Source organism: Vicugna pacos, chromosome 17 (genome assembly GCF_048564905.1).
Source record: "Vicugna pacos chromosome 17, VicPac4, whole genome shotgun sequence".
In the NCBI taxonomy this organism is placed as follows: Eukaryota; Metazoa; Chordata; class Mammalia; order Artiodactyla; family Camelidae; genus Vicugna; species Vicugna pacos.
In genome coordinates, this window is record NC_133003.1 from 6,501,648 (window position 1) to 6,517,689 (window position 16,042).

The following is a 16,042-nucleotide window of genomic DNA, read 5'->3' on the forward strand; positions in this document are numbered from 1 at the left end:
TCACCATGTATCAGATTATCTCCAGTGTCCGTGGTCTTGATGACATACGGGCTTTAGACTAAAAGGTGGCTGCAAGTTCTCTTTCCTGCCCCTACTTTTTACTCGAACGTGACCTTAATGAGATTCCAATCTGTGTACTTTCCCTCTGACATGAGAAATCACACCTAGAAAAAGTCCTTCCTGACTTTGAGGGCCAAAAAAAAAAAAAAAGTGAAACTAGAAAACCTGACTCAATTAGTGGTACTTTCAGTACCACAATGATACTTTGATCAAAAGGGAAAAATGTAAAAATTAATATACAGAAACCATAATTAAATAGAGCTGAGTGATCATAAGGGGGACCTCTCACACCCTGTGAGGACAGCAGAGCCCAACAGGATGAAGAAAGACTTCTCCTTCCCGGCAAGGACTCAGCCCATGAAAAGCCCTGGGCTCTGTATACCGCAGCCCTCCCACCTCCCTTTCCGCTCTGTAAAAGCCTTCTCCTTCCCTTGGTATGCTGGGACTAGCACGTGACCCACCATGCTTGTGGACCCAAAAGTGCAATTCTCTGCTGATCCAGAATAAACTCATCTTTGATGCAGAAATATCTGGCAGTCTATTTCAGGTCAACAAAACACACTGCTTTTGTAATAAAAAACAATAGAAGAAAACTTTAATCAGTAAGTTTTTTAAAAAGAATATGAAAAGGAATATATACATATACATATATATGTATAACGGAATCACTACATTGTACACCAGAAACTAACACATTGTAAATAGACTATACTTCAATAAAAAAAAAAAAGCAAAACAACACACAAGTTTTCAAATCTTCAAGATAAGGGGTTTTGTTGGGGTTTTTTTATTTATCTCTATTCACCATCCTTGAATCTCTAGTTAATTTTTAGTCCACAAAGACTGCCCGATTTGACAATTTTTTCAGATATTCTATTTCGAATAGGGTCATTACATATGTGTGTGTGTGTGTGTGTGTGTGTGTGTGTGTGTGTGTGTATAGTAATTAACTTTTTATTTACCACACTGGAGATATGCTTCTAGGTCAACAATTACTCTACCACCACTTAATATTATGTACCTAAACAACCTAACCAGCCCCATTTCACTGTACAATAGCTACAATAGTTGAGAATGAATTAAATAAAATACCAAATAAACAGGGGAACAAAAGGAAAAAATTTTAAATATGTTAAAATGTTTATACAAACAAAAACCAATGTAAAAATTCCTGAAAATTACCAGTAAATTTTTTAAAAATCAGTGAAGAAAAAGTTTCATTTATAGTAATTCCTTTATTTTGATCATATTATCACCACAGCCAATTTACTTTCAACCAAATTCTTTTTACATTGCCTGAAGCCCAAGTGATGTAGGGAACCCCAGGATTTGAGGGCAGGGGAGTCACAGGAAGGAGGAAGAGAAAAGAAGGAAGACAGGAAAATCCTTGGAAGGGCGTCTATAATTTTACATGCTTCATCAGTCTTGAAGGAAAAATATATATTTGAGTCAAAAATGCTACACTGAGACTGCACTATAAAAAAGGAACTGAGATTCCTCCTTATCAGAATAACTCATACAAACTTCCTAGACATGGAAGTTTTAAATGAACAGATTCTTTCGTGGAACATCTGTATGTCTGATTAAAAGGTTTATAAGTATGAATAAATAGGAAACAAATTTAGAAGAAAAGACTGAAAAGAATCTTTCATAATATGAAGAATTATTAAATTATTAAATCGTAAGTACTGACGAGTTGTGTCGCACAGCCACTAAAACCAGAGAAGAATTTTGAGTCATAAGAAAAGAACTTCAACTTGGCATAAGAACACTGTGGCTTTTGTCTTTCTGGGTATAGAAATTTTCACAGTCACAAAAAGAAAAGAAATTATAAACCACCTTCCTCAAAGGCTGTTTTCCCCTTAATCTGTCATGAAGATGGTGAAAAATAAAAGAGATAATAAGCACTTACAGTTCTTGGCTTCAAGATAGGGCACACATTACATGGTCTATTTCAGGTTTCTCTAATTCTAATCCTTTCTGGATTATATTAAGCAGCCAATAATGGGGACCAGTGAAATATAAACACAGTGAGGAGCCTGGGCAATTAAACAAATGGATAATGGGAGGTGGGATCGAGACGAAGGATTCGGAAGACACTGGTTCCCCTCCCCTCACGAACACAACCCAACTACAACTACACAGATGGACTCTCACTGACATCAGCCTGGGGACCCACAGAACAGCTCCCCTGCAGCCGGGGATGTGAAGAAAGGTCCACAGGTAGTCTGGCAGGAAGGGGGAAAGGACCTGGTTGGGACCCACACACAGAAGAGGAGGGGACATCACAGGCTCAGCATCTCCTTGGGGAGCGAGGGATCGAGGCTCCGCACTGGGCACCCCAGCCCTGGGGGCCGACACCGGGAAGAGAGACCCCTCAGCCGGTGTGAAAACCAGTGAGGCTCACCAGGGGGCTGTAAGAAACTGAGACTCTGCTCCTGAAGGGCCCGGACCGGCTCTCTCCCAGCCGCAGTGTGGAGGCAGCAGGCTGAGAACTGCCGGGGGCTCCGGCCGGCCCGCCGGGACTGCTGCATCCACCCCCGGCCCTCACTGGGCTCCTGCCTCAGCCCCTCCAGCTCCGGGCTGCTCCCCACTGAGGCAGAGGCGGCCACTGCCCACGACAGCGTGCACGCCTGGAGGGGACGGAGCCGGCTTGGACCCCAGCCCTGCCTCGGACCAGGGCGCAGGCACCACCGGCAGCGCATGTCACTGCTCACCCGTGGGAGGGAGCAAATTCAGCTCGGCGGCGCTGCGCTGCCCCTCCCATCACGCCCAGCCTCTAGCCACGCAAGCACACCGGGGACACAGTGACACCAGCACAGAATTGCAGCCCCCGGGCCTCGGGCCCTGAGCCCACACCCCCACCAAGGCGGAGGCTGCCAGCACCCGTGGGAGAAACCTAGTTCCCTCAGGGCTCCTGCTCCAGCCCCTGTGGTCCTGATCCCTCCTTTGACAGGGCAGTGACAGCCACTGAGCAGAGAAGCCCCAGCTTGGCCCTGGTCCAGGCTCTGGCCCTTCCAGCTCAACCCCTACCTCCCAACAGGGTGGCGGCTGCCAGCACAGGTGGGAGAAGATGCGGCCGGTGCTGCTGTCAGATTCAGCTCCCGCCAAGGCCCCTGAGCACACGCAGTTACATAGGGATGTTCCCACACAAGGCACGCCTGCAACACCAGAGCAGGTAACTGTTTCTCCTAAATTCAGAGTGACAGAGAAAGGTAAACAAAATGAGAAGAGGAGAATATGTTTCAAAAGAAATAACAAGGATACACCCTGAAAAAAAACCCTAATGACCCTGATAAATCATTTACCTGATGAAGAGTTCAAAGCAATGGTAAGAGAATGCTAACTGAACTTGGGAAAAGAATAAATGAACACAGTAAGAACTTTAAGAAGGAACTGGGAAATAGAAAAAAGGACCCAACAGAGCTAAACAATAAAATAACTGAAATGAAAAATACCGTGGAGGGAATTAACTGCAGATTAGGTGACATGGGAGAACGTGTCAGTGATGTGGGAGGTACAGTAATGGAAACCACCCTATCAGAACAGCAAAAACAAAACAAAACAACCAACAAATTATTAAAAAGGAGAGTAGTTTAAGGGAACTCTAAGACATCGTGCATATCAACATTCAAATTATAGGGACCCCAGAAGAAGAGGAGAAAGAGAAAGGGGTCAAAAACATATTTGATGAAATGATGACTGAAAACTTCCTGATGCTGAATAAGGAAACAGACATCCAGGAAGCACAGAGGGTTCCAAACAAGCGAATACAAAGAGACTCACACCCGGACATAACATAAGTGAAACGGCAGAAGTTAAAGATAAAGAGAGACTTCTAAAGGCAGCAAGAGGAAAACAAACAGTCAGTTACAGGGAATCCCCAGAAGACTGTCAGCTGATTTTTCTGCAGACACATCGCAGGCCAGAAGAGGGCGGCATGATATGTTTAAAATGCTGAAAGGAGGGAAAAGCCCTGCAAAGTTGAATACTCTACCCAGCGAAGCTGTTATGCACAACTGAAGGAGAGATAGAGGTTGTCAGACCAAAGCTAAAAGAGTTCATGACTACTAAACAGACCTTATGAGAAATATTAATGGATATTCTTTAAGTGAAAAAGAAAAGGCAACAGTAAGAATGAATAAAGTATAAGAAGGGAAAAATCCCACTAGTAAAGGCTGTGGATCAACTATTAAATAACCTAATACATAGGTTAAAATATTAAAAGACAAAAAGTGTAAAATCAAAATATAACTACAATAAATAATTAAGTGATAGACACGATGATTTTAAATATGACATGAAAAACACAAATTTTGGGAGGCGGAGTACAAAATGTAGAGCTTTTAGACTGTGTTTGCTTTTAAATGACCATCAGTATAAAATAAGTAGATATAGTTTACAGATCAATAAAAATGAACTCCATGGTAACCAGAAATCTAAACCTACAATAGTAACACAAACAGAGAGGAAAGAACAGAAACTTTAAACTAATGAAAGTTATCAAAATACAATGTAAGTGACTAAGAGAAGACGATAAAAGAGAAGAACTACAGAAAGATCAGAAGACGATTAACAAAATGGGAATAAGTACATAATTATCAATAATCACTTGTACTAAATGCTCCAATCCAAGTACATAGGATGGCTGATTGGATAAAAAACAAGATCTTTATATGATGCCTACAAGAAACTCTCTTCAGAGCTAAAGACACATGCAGAGTGAAAGAGAAAGGATGAAAGAAGATATTCCATGCAAATGGAAACAAAAAGAAAGCTGTGCAACAATACTCATATCAGACAAAGGAGACTTTAAAACTTTTTTTAAAGTCTGTGATAAAGGACAAATAAGGGCATTACATAATGAGAAAGGATCAACACAAGAAGAGAACAGAACATGAAAAATGCATGTATGCACCTAGTACAGGAGCACCTAAATGTATTAAGCAAGTCCTAACAGACATTAAGGGAGAAAACAACACTAATACATTAATAGCGGGGGACTTATACACCCCACTTATGTCAAGGGACAGATCATCCAGACAGAAAGTCAGTAAGGAAACACTGGCCTTACATGACACATTAGATCAGCTGGACTTAATATATATCCACAGGACACTGCACCCAAAAAAGGCAGAATACACATTCTTTTCAAGTGCACACAGAATGTGCTCCAGGATAGATAACATGCTAGCCTGCAAAACAAGCCTCAACAAATTTAAGTGTTTGGAAATCATGTCAAGCATTTTTCTAACCACAGTGATATGAAACTAGAAATCAATTACAGGAGGAAACTAGGAAAAACAAGCATGTGGTGACTAAACAACGTGCTTCTGAAAAAAAACAGAAACCAAAATACAATGGGTCAATGAAGAATTCAAAGAGAAAATAAGAAAACAAGTGAAACAAATGAAAATAAAAACACAACTTTCCAACATCTCTGGGAAGCAACAAAAGCAGTTCTCAGAGGGAAGTCTATAACAATACAGGTCTACATCAAGAAATAAGAAAAATTTCAAGCATTAACAGCCTAATCTTAGCAAAAGAAGAACAAACTAAGTCCAAAGTCAGCAAAAGAAAGGACTTAAAAAGATCAAAATGGAAACAAAATTGAGACAAAAAAAAATCCAAATAAGAAACAAAGGGCTAATTGTTTTAAAAGGCAAACAAAATTCATAAGCCTTTAGCCATGCTCATTAAGAACAAAAGAGCAAGGACCCAAATAAAGAAAATAAGAAATGAAAGAGGAGAAATGGTAGCCAATACCACAGAGATTAAAAACAAATTATAAAAGAATATTATGGCCAGTTATATGCCAACAAACTGGACAACTAGAATAAATGGAAAAATTTCTAGAAACATACAGCCTCCCAAGATTGAATCAGGGAAAAGCAGACAATCTGAACAAGATCAATCACTAGTAGTGAAATTAAATTTGTAATTTAGAAAATCTCCCACCAAACAGAAGTCCAGGACCAAAAGCTTCACAGGGTTATTCTACAAACATATAAAGAAGAGTTAATACCTATCCTCTCAAACTATTCAAAAAATCTTAAGAGGAGGGAACATTCCCAAATTCATTCTACAAGGCCACCATTAGCCTGATACAAAAACCATACAGACACTACAAAAAAAAAATTACAACCAATATCTCTGATTAATAAAGATGCAATGATCCTCAACAAAATATTAGCAAATAGAATTCAACACAACATAAAGAAGGTCATTCACCATGATCAGACATGATTTAGAGCAGGGATGCAAGGATGGTTCAACATCTACAAATCAATCAGTGTTACACACCATATTAACAAACTGAAGGAGTAAAAATCACATAATCATCTCACCAGATGCAGAAAAAGCATCTGAAAAAAATTTAACACCTATTAATGATAAAAACTCTGAACAAAATTGAGATAGAGAGAACATACCACAACATAATAAAAGCCATTTATGAAGAACCCACAGCTAACATCAAGCATAATGGTGAAAAACTGAAACAAGACAAGTATGCCCACTCTCACCATTTCTATTTAGCATAATATTGGATGTCCTAGCTACAGCAAATAGAAAAGAAAAAGAAATAAAAGGCATCCCAGTTGGAAGGGAAGAAGGAAAACTGTCACTATTTTCAGATAACATGATATTATACCTAGCAAACTATGAAGTCTCCAGCAGAAAACTATTAGAGCTAATAAATGAATTCACTGAAATTGCAGGATAAAAGATTAATAGACAGAAATCTGTTGCTTTTCTAGACACAGAACTATTAATAACACTAACTAATAAGGAACTAGTATAAAGAGAAAATAAACAAATAATGCCATTTACAATTGCATCAAATAGAATAAAATACCAGGAATAAACTTAACCAAGGAGATGAAAGATTCACACTCTGAAAACTAAAAGAAACTGATGAAGGAATCTGAACCAAATAAATGGAAAGATATCACATGTTCATGGATTGGAAGAATTAACATTTTTTAAACGTTCATTCTATCCAAAGCAATCTACAGATTAAGTGTAATACCCATCAAAATACCAATGACATTTTTCATAGAACTAGAACAAATAATCCTAAAATTTGCATGGAACCACAAAAGACCCCCAAAAGCCAAAACAATCTTGTGAAAAAAGAACAAAGCTGGGGGTATGACACGTGCTAACTTGACACTATACTACAAAGCTACAGTAATCAAAACAGTATGGTACTGGCACAAAAACAGACACACAGATTGATGGAACAGAGCAGAGAGCCCAGAAATAAACCTATGTATGTATGTATGGGCAATTAATCTATGACAAAGGAGGCAAGAATACACAATGGGGGAAAGTCTCTTCAATAAGTGGTGCTGGGAAAACTGGTTAGGTGTGAAAGAATAAAATTAGAACATTTTCTTACACTAGATACAAAAATAAACAAAAAATAGATTAAAGACCTAAATGTAAGGCCAGAAACCATAATATTCCTAGAAGAAAACATAGGCAGTATCCTCTTTGACATAAGTCTTAACAATATTTTTTAAATTTGTCACCTCAGGTGAAAGAAGCAGTAAGAAAAAAATAAACAAATCAGACCTATTTAAACCTAAAAGCTTTCACACAGTGAAGGAAATACTCAACAAATTGAAAAGACAACCTACTGAATGAGAGAATATGTTTGCAAATGACATGTCTGATAAGGGCTTGATATCAAAATACATAAAGAGCTCATATAGCAGTATCAACAAAACAAACAACCCAATCAAAACATGGGCAGAAGATCAGAACAGGCATTTTTCAAAAAAAGGCACACAGATGGCCAACAGGCATATGAAAAAGGATGCTCAACATCTCTAATCATTAGGGAAATGCACACCAAGTCCACAATGAGAAATCCCCTCAAACCTGTTAGAATGGCTATTGCCAACAAGACAAAAATTAATTCATGTTGGCAAAGATATGGAGAAAAGGGAGCCCTAGTACATGGTGGGAATGTAAGTTGTTACAACCACTATGGAAAGTATGATGGAAGTTTCTCAAAAAGTTAAAAATAGAACTACAATATGATCCAGCACAAGCCCACTTGGGTTTATACCAGAAGAAAATGAAAATTTGAATTTGAAGAACTACATGCACCCCGGTGTTCACAGCAGCCTTATTTCCAAAGACAAGATATAAAAGGAACATAAGTGTCCATCAACAGATGAATGGACAAACATATGTTATAAGTATGTATGTGTGTGTGTGTGTGTATATATATACACATATACATATATATATATATATATAATGGAATATTACTCGGCCATAAAAATGAAAATCTGCCATTTGTAACAACGTGATTCACCTGGAGGTTATTATGCTTAGTCAAACAAGTGAGACAGAGAAAAATAGATACTGTATGTCTTCACCTATATGTGAAATCTGGAAAAAATTTTAAAAATGAATATAACAAAGCAGAGACAGATTCACAGATACAGAACAAACTAGTTTTCACCAGTGTTGAGAGGGGTCAGAGAAGGGGAAAGTTACGGCTAGGTGATTAAGAGGTACAAACTGCTAAGTATAAAATAAATAAATATATAAATATGCAATACACCACACAGGGAATATAGCAAATACCTTATAGTAAGTTTCAATGGAGTGTAATCTATAAAAACACTGAATCACTATGTTGTACACCTGAAACTAATATATCATTTTAAATCAATTACACTTCAATTTAAAAAAAAAGAAATGGATAAAGCTCACCCAGTTATGATGTTATAGCCATCAAAGGATTATTAAGCACTGCCTACTTTGAATCCCAAAGACAAATTCACATAGAACAGCCTTGAAATTTCTCATGGTTCATTAACTGCTATTTGCTTTTTCTCTACAGATGTTTAAAAAAAATAGCTGGCCTATAGTTGACATTCCACATTTTGTATTTGTATTCCAGCCAAATATCACCAGCTTTTAAAATTCAAGCACATAACTATACAATTATGGTGCTTTCACGGAATACAATACCTCAATTACATCATTATACAAGTGCCTTCCTCTGAGTATAAAGTCACACAAAACTGTGTATTCTGTAGGGATGGGTACAGCTAAGTGTTAGAGCACACGCCTAACATGCACAACATCCCAGGTTCAATCCCCAGCATCTCCAGAAAAAGAAAAAAAAAATTCAGAGAACAGAAGAGGATCAGGCCATGCTGTCAGGGTGCCTGTACTGCTCCCGATCAGAGCATTTTACCCTGTCAGTCGATGCAGATGCTGCAGGTGTCCTGCCCACATCCCCTAACCTTACTTCTTCAGAGCACTCTGGCCTGAATTCCAGCCATTTGCATTTTTGCCTGAGGATTTTCTTTGACCCCTTGGACATTCTCTACCTGCAGTGCGACTGGCCTGAGGTATCAGTAAATTCATGTACCCAAGGAACAGCCCTTCACCAGGGAGGGCTTATGAGCTGTTGTATAATAACCCCACTCTCTCCTAATAGGTGGGTTCACTGAGTGATGCATTAAAACTGGCCGCAGGTTGGCGCTCCAGTGCAGCTAGCCCGGAGAGATCTTTGCCCGCTGCCTTCCCTTCCCTGTCTTACGTCCCCACTCCCCTACCCTTGTTCCCTAGGATCCCCTCCAAAATAAAGCACTTTCTCCTGAATCTTTGTCTCAGGGTGTGCTTTTAGGAGCAACCCAAACTAAGAGACAAGTAGAAGGAACCCAGCAAGGTCAGGCAAAGAGAGGAATCTCTCCGCGGGAAGCAGCAAGCTGCAGCGGGGTCTCGGGGAGAATGGGATTGAGGGCTGCACGTGGCCAGACTCCCTGTCACATTCCCTCCGGGGGCCAGCCTCATCCTCTCAGCCCGACCTCCTCCTGGCTACAAGCATGACCATCCACGGCCCCGGGCCTTTCACCTCCTGACTTCATCTGTTTACTGAGTCCCCAGAGTCCGCATCCCCAGGGAAGAATTCTAATTAGAGCAGCTTGAATGAAGGAAATGCTCGAATCACTTCTGCCAACTGGAGCAGGAATGCTAGAACTGGCCAGCCTGGGGACAAGTGCCAACTCTGGCCAGAGCAAACATGGCCCGGGAGGCAAGGTCTCTCAAGCATGGGACTCACTCAGAGCAGAGGAGGGGAAGAGGAATTTTCCTAAGTAATGAGGCCGTTGCTCCAGACATAATAGCAATTAATCTTTATTGAATCCCTGCTATACTCCAGGTGCAATTGCTACAGTAGATCATCCATTTACCTGTCTGTCTGTCTGTCTACCTGTCTCTAGCATCCATCATATGTCAGTCTGTCTGTCTATCTAATCAATCTATCATCCACCCATCTATCTAATCTATCATCTATCCATCATCCATCCATCCATCCATCCATCTACATCTATCCATCTATCTTTCTAATCCTCATAACAACCCTATGAGGCAAGAACTGTACCATTATTACCATCAGCTCACACATTTCAGATAAGAAAATAGAAGCTCATGAAGACTGGTACTTGCCCAAATTCAGACAGTTACGTGGAGAGCCAGGATCAAACCCAGGCTGTCCAGTTCTCGTGTCTGCACTGTGTCATATGGGAACCTAAGGGACAGCCTTGCTGGCAAACCCACTGACATTTCATTACTTCTCTCACCGCTACTGTTTGGGGCACTGCTTGCTAAGCTTAGGGATGAAGCAGGCTGTCATAAAAACTGGAGACAGATTCAGAGGAAGGAGGTGAGAGGAGCTGGTTAGAAAAAGAGGCACATACATTTTGAGGAGCAAAGCCCTCTTGAATCCCTAAGGCACTAAGAGGAGGTGAGGTACTATATACAAAATCTGCAGAATTTAACCACCAAACGTGGTTAGTATCCTTTCTGTGAAAATGAAGGTTTTGTACCAGTTGAGTGTTGCCAATGTGTATCAAATTTACATACAAAGTTACATACAACGTGTATCAAAGTCACATTTTCAAATCATTATTTTGGCAGTTTATTACAGATCACAATATTGCCACAGCTTTATTATGAAGTTCTGTTTTGATGTGCGTTTTTCAGGAAATCTTCCCCCAAAGGGCAGCTTGAATTTCAGAGTATAGGACTCATAACCCTTATGTTACTATTATAGAGAAAACAGTATCTCAGAAAAGGTTTTCTTTTATTGGCATCGTGCCACTGCCTCTCCTAGGACTTCTATGTACATTCCAAAACACCAGATTAAAAAATGAATAATTAAAATTAAGTTTAAAAAACGAATAATAGTGTAGAGTGTTAATATCAGCTAAAGGAGATATGAAATAAATTGATGCAAAGGATATGAGATTGATAGGGTCACTGGGGTAACATTCCTAAGAATAAGCTGAATAACTAAAATGCTTCCTTAATTCCTCCACTTCTGATAGAGTAACTCGGCCTTCATATTTCCAAGCTGTTTAAATGCTCTAGGAGGCAGGGTACAGCTCAGGGGTACAGCACATGCTTAGCATGCACGAGGTCCTGGGTTCAATCCCCAGTCCCTCCATCGAAAAATAAATAAATAAACCTCATTACCTACCCCCCAAAACAAATAAATAAAAACAAATTTTTAATCAGATATAAAAGAATCAATGCTCTGACTTCCCCCACTCTTTCCTTTCTCTGTCTGTCCCCATCACTGTCATCTCTTCTTCCCTTCTGACCGTCAATCAGCCAGAGGCACTTCCAAGTAAGTACCGTCATAATGTCTGATGGGAGAAATAGATGCCACTCTGTATGGTTTACACGGTCCACAGGATGTGGAACAACCACTATGTGGACAGGTGCCATGCCCACCCACCCCCGTGGGCCTCTCCCTCGAGTTCAGCAGCACAGGCAGGCCCTGTCTATATGCTCCTTGAGGGGGCTCTTATAAGTTATCACAAGGTTTTCCAACCCTTGATTCTTCTACCCTTGATTGCTGTCTGTGTCTCCCCAAATTCGGCTGAATTATCCTCATGGAAAAGGACCAAGTCACCTTAGCCACCTGACAGGTAGGTGCTGGGACATCTAAGCCAGGGACAGGTAAACGGGTGAGCACGTATGTCTCTCTTCCCTTCCCTTTCCCTGGCTTCATTCTGCAGATTTCTGAAAAACAGCACTTCCATTCAGTGACTGCCAGGCTGAGGGATACCCAGGGCTTGGTAGTACTGAGGGGAAAATTCCAGGTCTCCCACGATCCCAGTGTAAATCCCCACACAGCCAAACTACAGCTCCTGCTCTCCCTTTAACATGCTGAGTCTACTCAGAACTGAACTGAGGGAAGATTACATTCTCACAGATCAGAAGGGCACTCTGAAGATGTACCAATGTGTGGGCAGAGAAATAAAACACTGAGTGGAGGAAATGAGGGCACTGGCCACCTGACCGCAGTGGTGTGGCCGTTTTGCCAAAGCATCGTTCTTGCGCTGCTAAGCCAAACACTGTCACTTAGCAATTTAACGCCTCCTAGCTCCCCAGGGACCATGCAACAAACAACGCAATTTCTTTAAGTATTTCTCTTCTAAAGTGAGTACCATGTTAAGCTGAGAAAGTCCTGGGGGAACACGGAGGGAGGAAGAGTTTTCCTGCAGTATCTGGCATGGGCCAGAGGGAGGCAGTATAGGCTTCGTGAGACTAGCCTGTGGTGCCTGTCCAAGGCACAGGCCCAGAACGCAGTGCCCAAGCCACCCAGGAGCCTCAGCTGGCGATCATCTTTCTGCAGTGCCACCCACCACCACGCCCTCAACCCCACCCCTTCCCAGAAACCAGAGCCCCAGCACAGCCTCCACTTCTGGAGGCCTCCCGCTTGTGCAGTGCCCAGACTCACTCCCCATCCTCCTGTGGCCCTCAGACCCTGACAGCCTTGTAACACTGTGGAAGCTGGCTGGCCCCTGCTCAATGCCCTTGACATGGGGTGCTGAGCACCACTCCCAGACCTATACTATAGAGTGCAATCTACAGATTTAATGCAATCCCTATCAAATTACCTAGGACATAGTTCATAGAAGTAGAACAAATCATAATCAAATTTATATGAAAACATAGAAGACCTAGAATTTCCAAAGCATTACTTAAGAAAAAGTAAGAGGATGGAGAAATAACCCTCCCAGACGTCAGAAAATCCTATAGAGTTACAGGCATCAAAACAGCATGGTATTGGTACAAAATCACACATATGGACCAATGGAAAAGAATAAAGAGCTCAGAAATGATCCCACAAAGTTTTGGTCAACTAATCTTCTACAAAGGAGGCAAGAATAGACAATTGAATAAAGACAGTCTCTTCAGCAAATGGTGTTGGGAATACTGGACATCAGCATGTAAATCAATGAACCTAAAACAGTCCCTCACACTATAGACAGAAACAAACTCAAAATGGATCAAAGACTTTAACATAAGAAAAGACACAATAAAACACCTAGATGAAAATATAGGCAAAACATTATCTGACATACATCTCAGAACTGTTCTCCTACGGAACTCTACTCAAACAAAACAAATAAAAGCAAGAATAAACAAATGGGACCTAATGAAACTTACAAGCTTCTGCACAGCAAAGGAAATCATAAGGAAAACGAAACGACAACCTAAATAATGGGAGAAAATTTTTACAAATGAAACTGACAAAGGCTTGATCTCCAGAATATAGAAGCAACCCATATGAATTAATAAGAAAAAAAGAAGCAATCCAACCCAAAACTGGGCAAAAGACCTAAGCAAGCAATTCTCCGAAGAAGACATACAAATGATCAATGATCATGAAAAAATGCTCAGTATCAGTAATTATCAGAAAAACGTGAATCAAAATTACAATCAGGTATCATCTCACATCAGGCAGAATGGCCATCATTCAAACGTCCACAAATGACAAATGCTGGAGAGGCTGTGGAGAAAAGGGAACCCTCCTACACTGGTTGTGGGATTGCAGTTTGGTGCAGCCACTGTGGAAAACAGTATGGAGACTCCTCAAAAGACTAGGAATAGACTTACCGTATGACCCAGGAATCCCGCTCCTGGGCATATATCCAGAAGGAAACCTACTTCAGGAGGACACCTGCACCCCATTGTCCATAGCAGCATTATTTACAATAGCCAAGACATGGAAACAGCCTAAATGTCCATCAATAGATGACTGGATGAAGAACTGGTATATTTATACAATGGAATACTACTCAGCCTTAAAAACCGACAACATAATGTCATTTCCAGCAACATGGATACTCCTGGAGAATGTCATTCTAAGTGAAGTAAGCCAGAAAGACAAATAAAAATACCATATGAGATTGCTCAAATGGGCAATCTAAACAAACAAACAAACAAAGCATAAATACAAAATAGAAATACATTCACAGACATAGAATATAAACTTGTGGTTCCCAAGGGGGTGGGGGATGGGAAAACATAGACTGGGATTTCAGAATTGTAGAATAGATAAACAAGATTATATACTGTATAGCACAGGGAAATATATAAAAGGTCTTATCTTAGCTCACAGAGAAAACAAATGTGACAATGAATATATGCATGTTCACGTATAACTGAAAAATTATGCTCTACACACGAGTTTGACAGGATATTGTGAAATGATTATGAATCAATAGAAAAAGGCTAAAAAAACAAAGACAGGATAAGGGAAATCACACAATCTGAACATGACATACAGAAGCAAGTGAAAACTAATGGAAGCCATGTATTTCAAACCTGAGATAATAAGAAGTATACCATTCTATGAATCTAAGGGGCCCCAGATGGAAAAGAAAGAGAAAAGGGTTTGGAAAAGTGAACTGAAGGAATCTGACTAAAATTTCCCAGACTGAAGAAAGAATCAGCTCTCCCAATAAAGGAAATACAGTGGGATCCAAAAAAGATAAACACAGAGAGACCTACAACAAGACATGTTGTCATGAAAAGGACCTCATTTCAAGATAAAGAAACGATTCTAATTGCACCAAAATTAAAACAAGTCAATCACAAGAGAACCTCCATCAGGCTTTCAGCAGATTTCTCAACACAAACCTTGCAGGCCAAAAAGGGAGTTCACAGAGAGAGACAAATCCATGAATGAGAACAACATGCAATCTAGCATAACCTATGCCACAAGACAACACTTTAGAATAACCGGAGAGATCAAAAGTTTCACAGACACGCAAACAAGGAAAGAATCTTGCAATAAGAAACTTACCCCGCAAGAAAGATTGAGAATTTTAGACCCTGATGAGAAAAGAAGCAGGATAATCTAGAAATGAGAAAACCATCATTGGAAAGGCAATAACGGCAAGAATTTGCAAAAGAATAAACATAAAGTTGTAAAACACAGCATCAAAATCATTAAGGTTGGGAGAGGGAAGCCAGGATATAGAGATTTGTTTCCATTCTTTTCAGGATGTGTTTGAGATTATATAATCATCTGTTTAAAGAGAACAGAGAGAGAAATGGGTTAATGTATTTGAGAATCAGGGTGACCACAGACCAAAAGCACACAATGGACTCACAAAAACCAAACAGAAACCAAGGTAATAAAAAAGGAAATACTCAAAAGGCAGTTAAGGTGTATTTAAGACACAACAACCCAGTATCACTGCTAGCAAATATTCTTCACACATGTTAAAACAACAGATTATTACAAAAAAGATGCATCTATAAATGTTCAAAATGTGAATTCATCCTAACGGAAAATGTACTAACCCAAATGTCTATTATTATAAGAAGGGGTAAATAGTTTCTGATACACTCTTACATGCCATACATAAAGAATGAATGCATGGCATATTAAGCAATATGACTAGTATGAAGGTCATATTCATATAAAGAAGATGTTGTACACAAAAATAGGACTGAGAGAAAATGGACAGCCACTAACCTGTGAACTGGGATGGACTTCATGTCTATGAAATTGAGATTTGCATATTCTTGACTTCCAATTCAATGGATTCATAGAATTTGTGATCATCAATGCCTGTCTTCTTTCACTTAGAATGGTTTTCAAGTCCGGATATTCATTAACAAAAGGTTACATAAACTGGAAGGA

The 16,042-nt window shown here is 40.0% G+C and overlaps 1 protein-coding gene across 1 annotated transcript in view; it reads right to left on the reverse strand.

Moving 5' to 3' along the window:
- The window catches only part of LOC140686678 (serine/threonine-protein kinase Nek10-like), an 88,321-nt gene extending 72,354 nt beyond the window's left edge, over nucleotides 1-15,967 (reverse strand). Inside the window, exon 1 of the mRNA XM_072940888.1 lies at nucleotides 15,875-15,967. Within this exon, the coding sequence (XP_072796989.1) occupies nucleotides 15,875-15,897 (23 nt within the window). The 5' untranslated portion in view covers nucleotides 15,898-15,967. The remainder of the gene's footprint in view (nucleotides 1-15,874) is intronic.
- Between the last annotated feature and the right edge of the window lie 75 nt (nucleotides 15,968-16,042).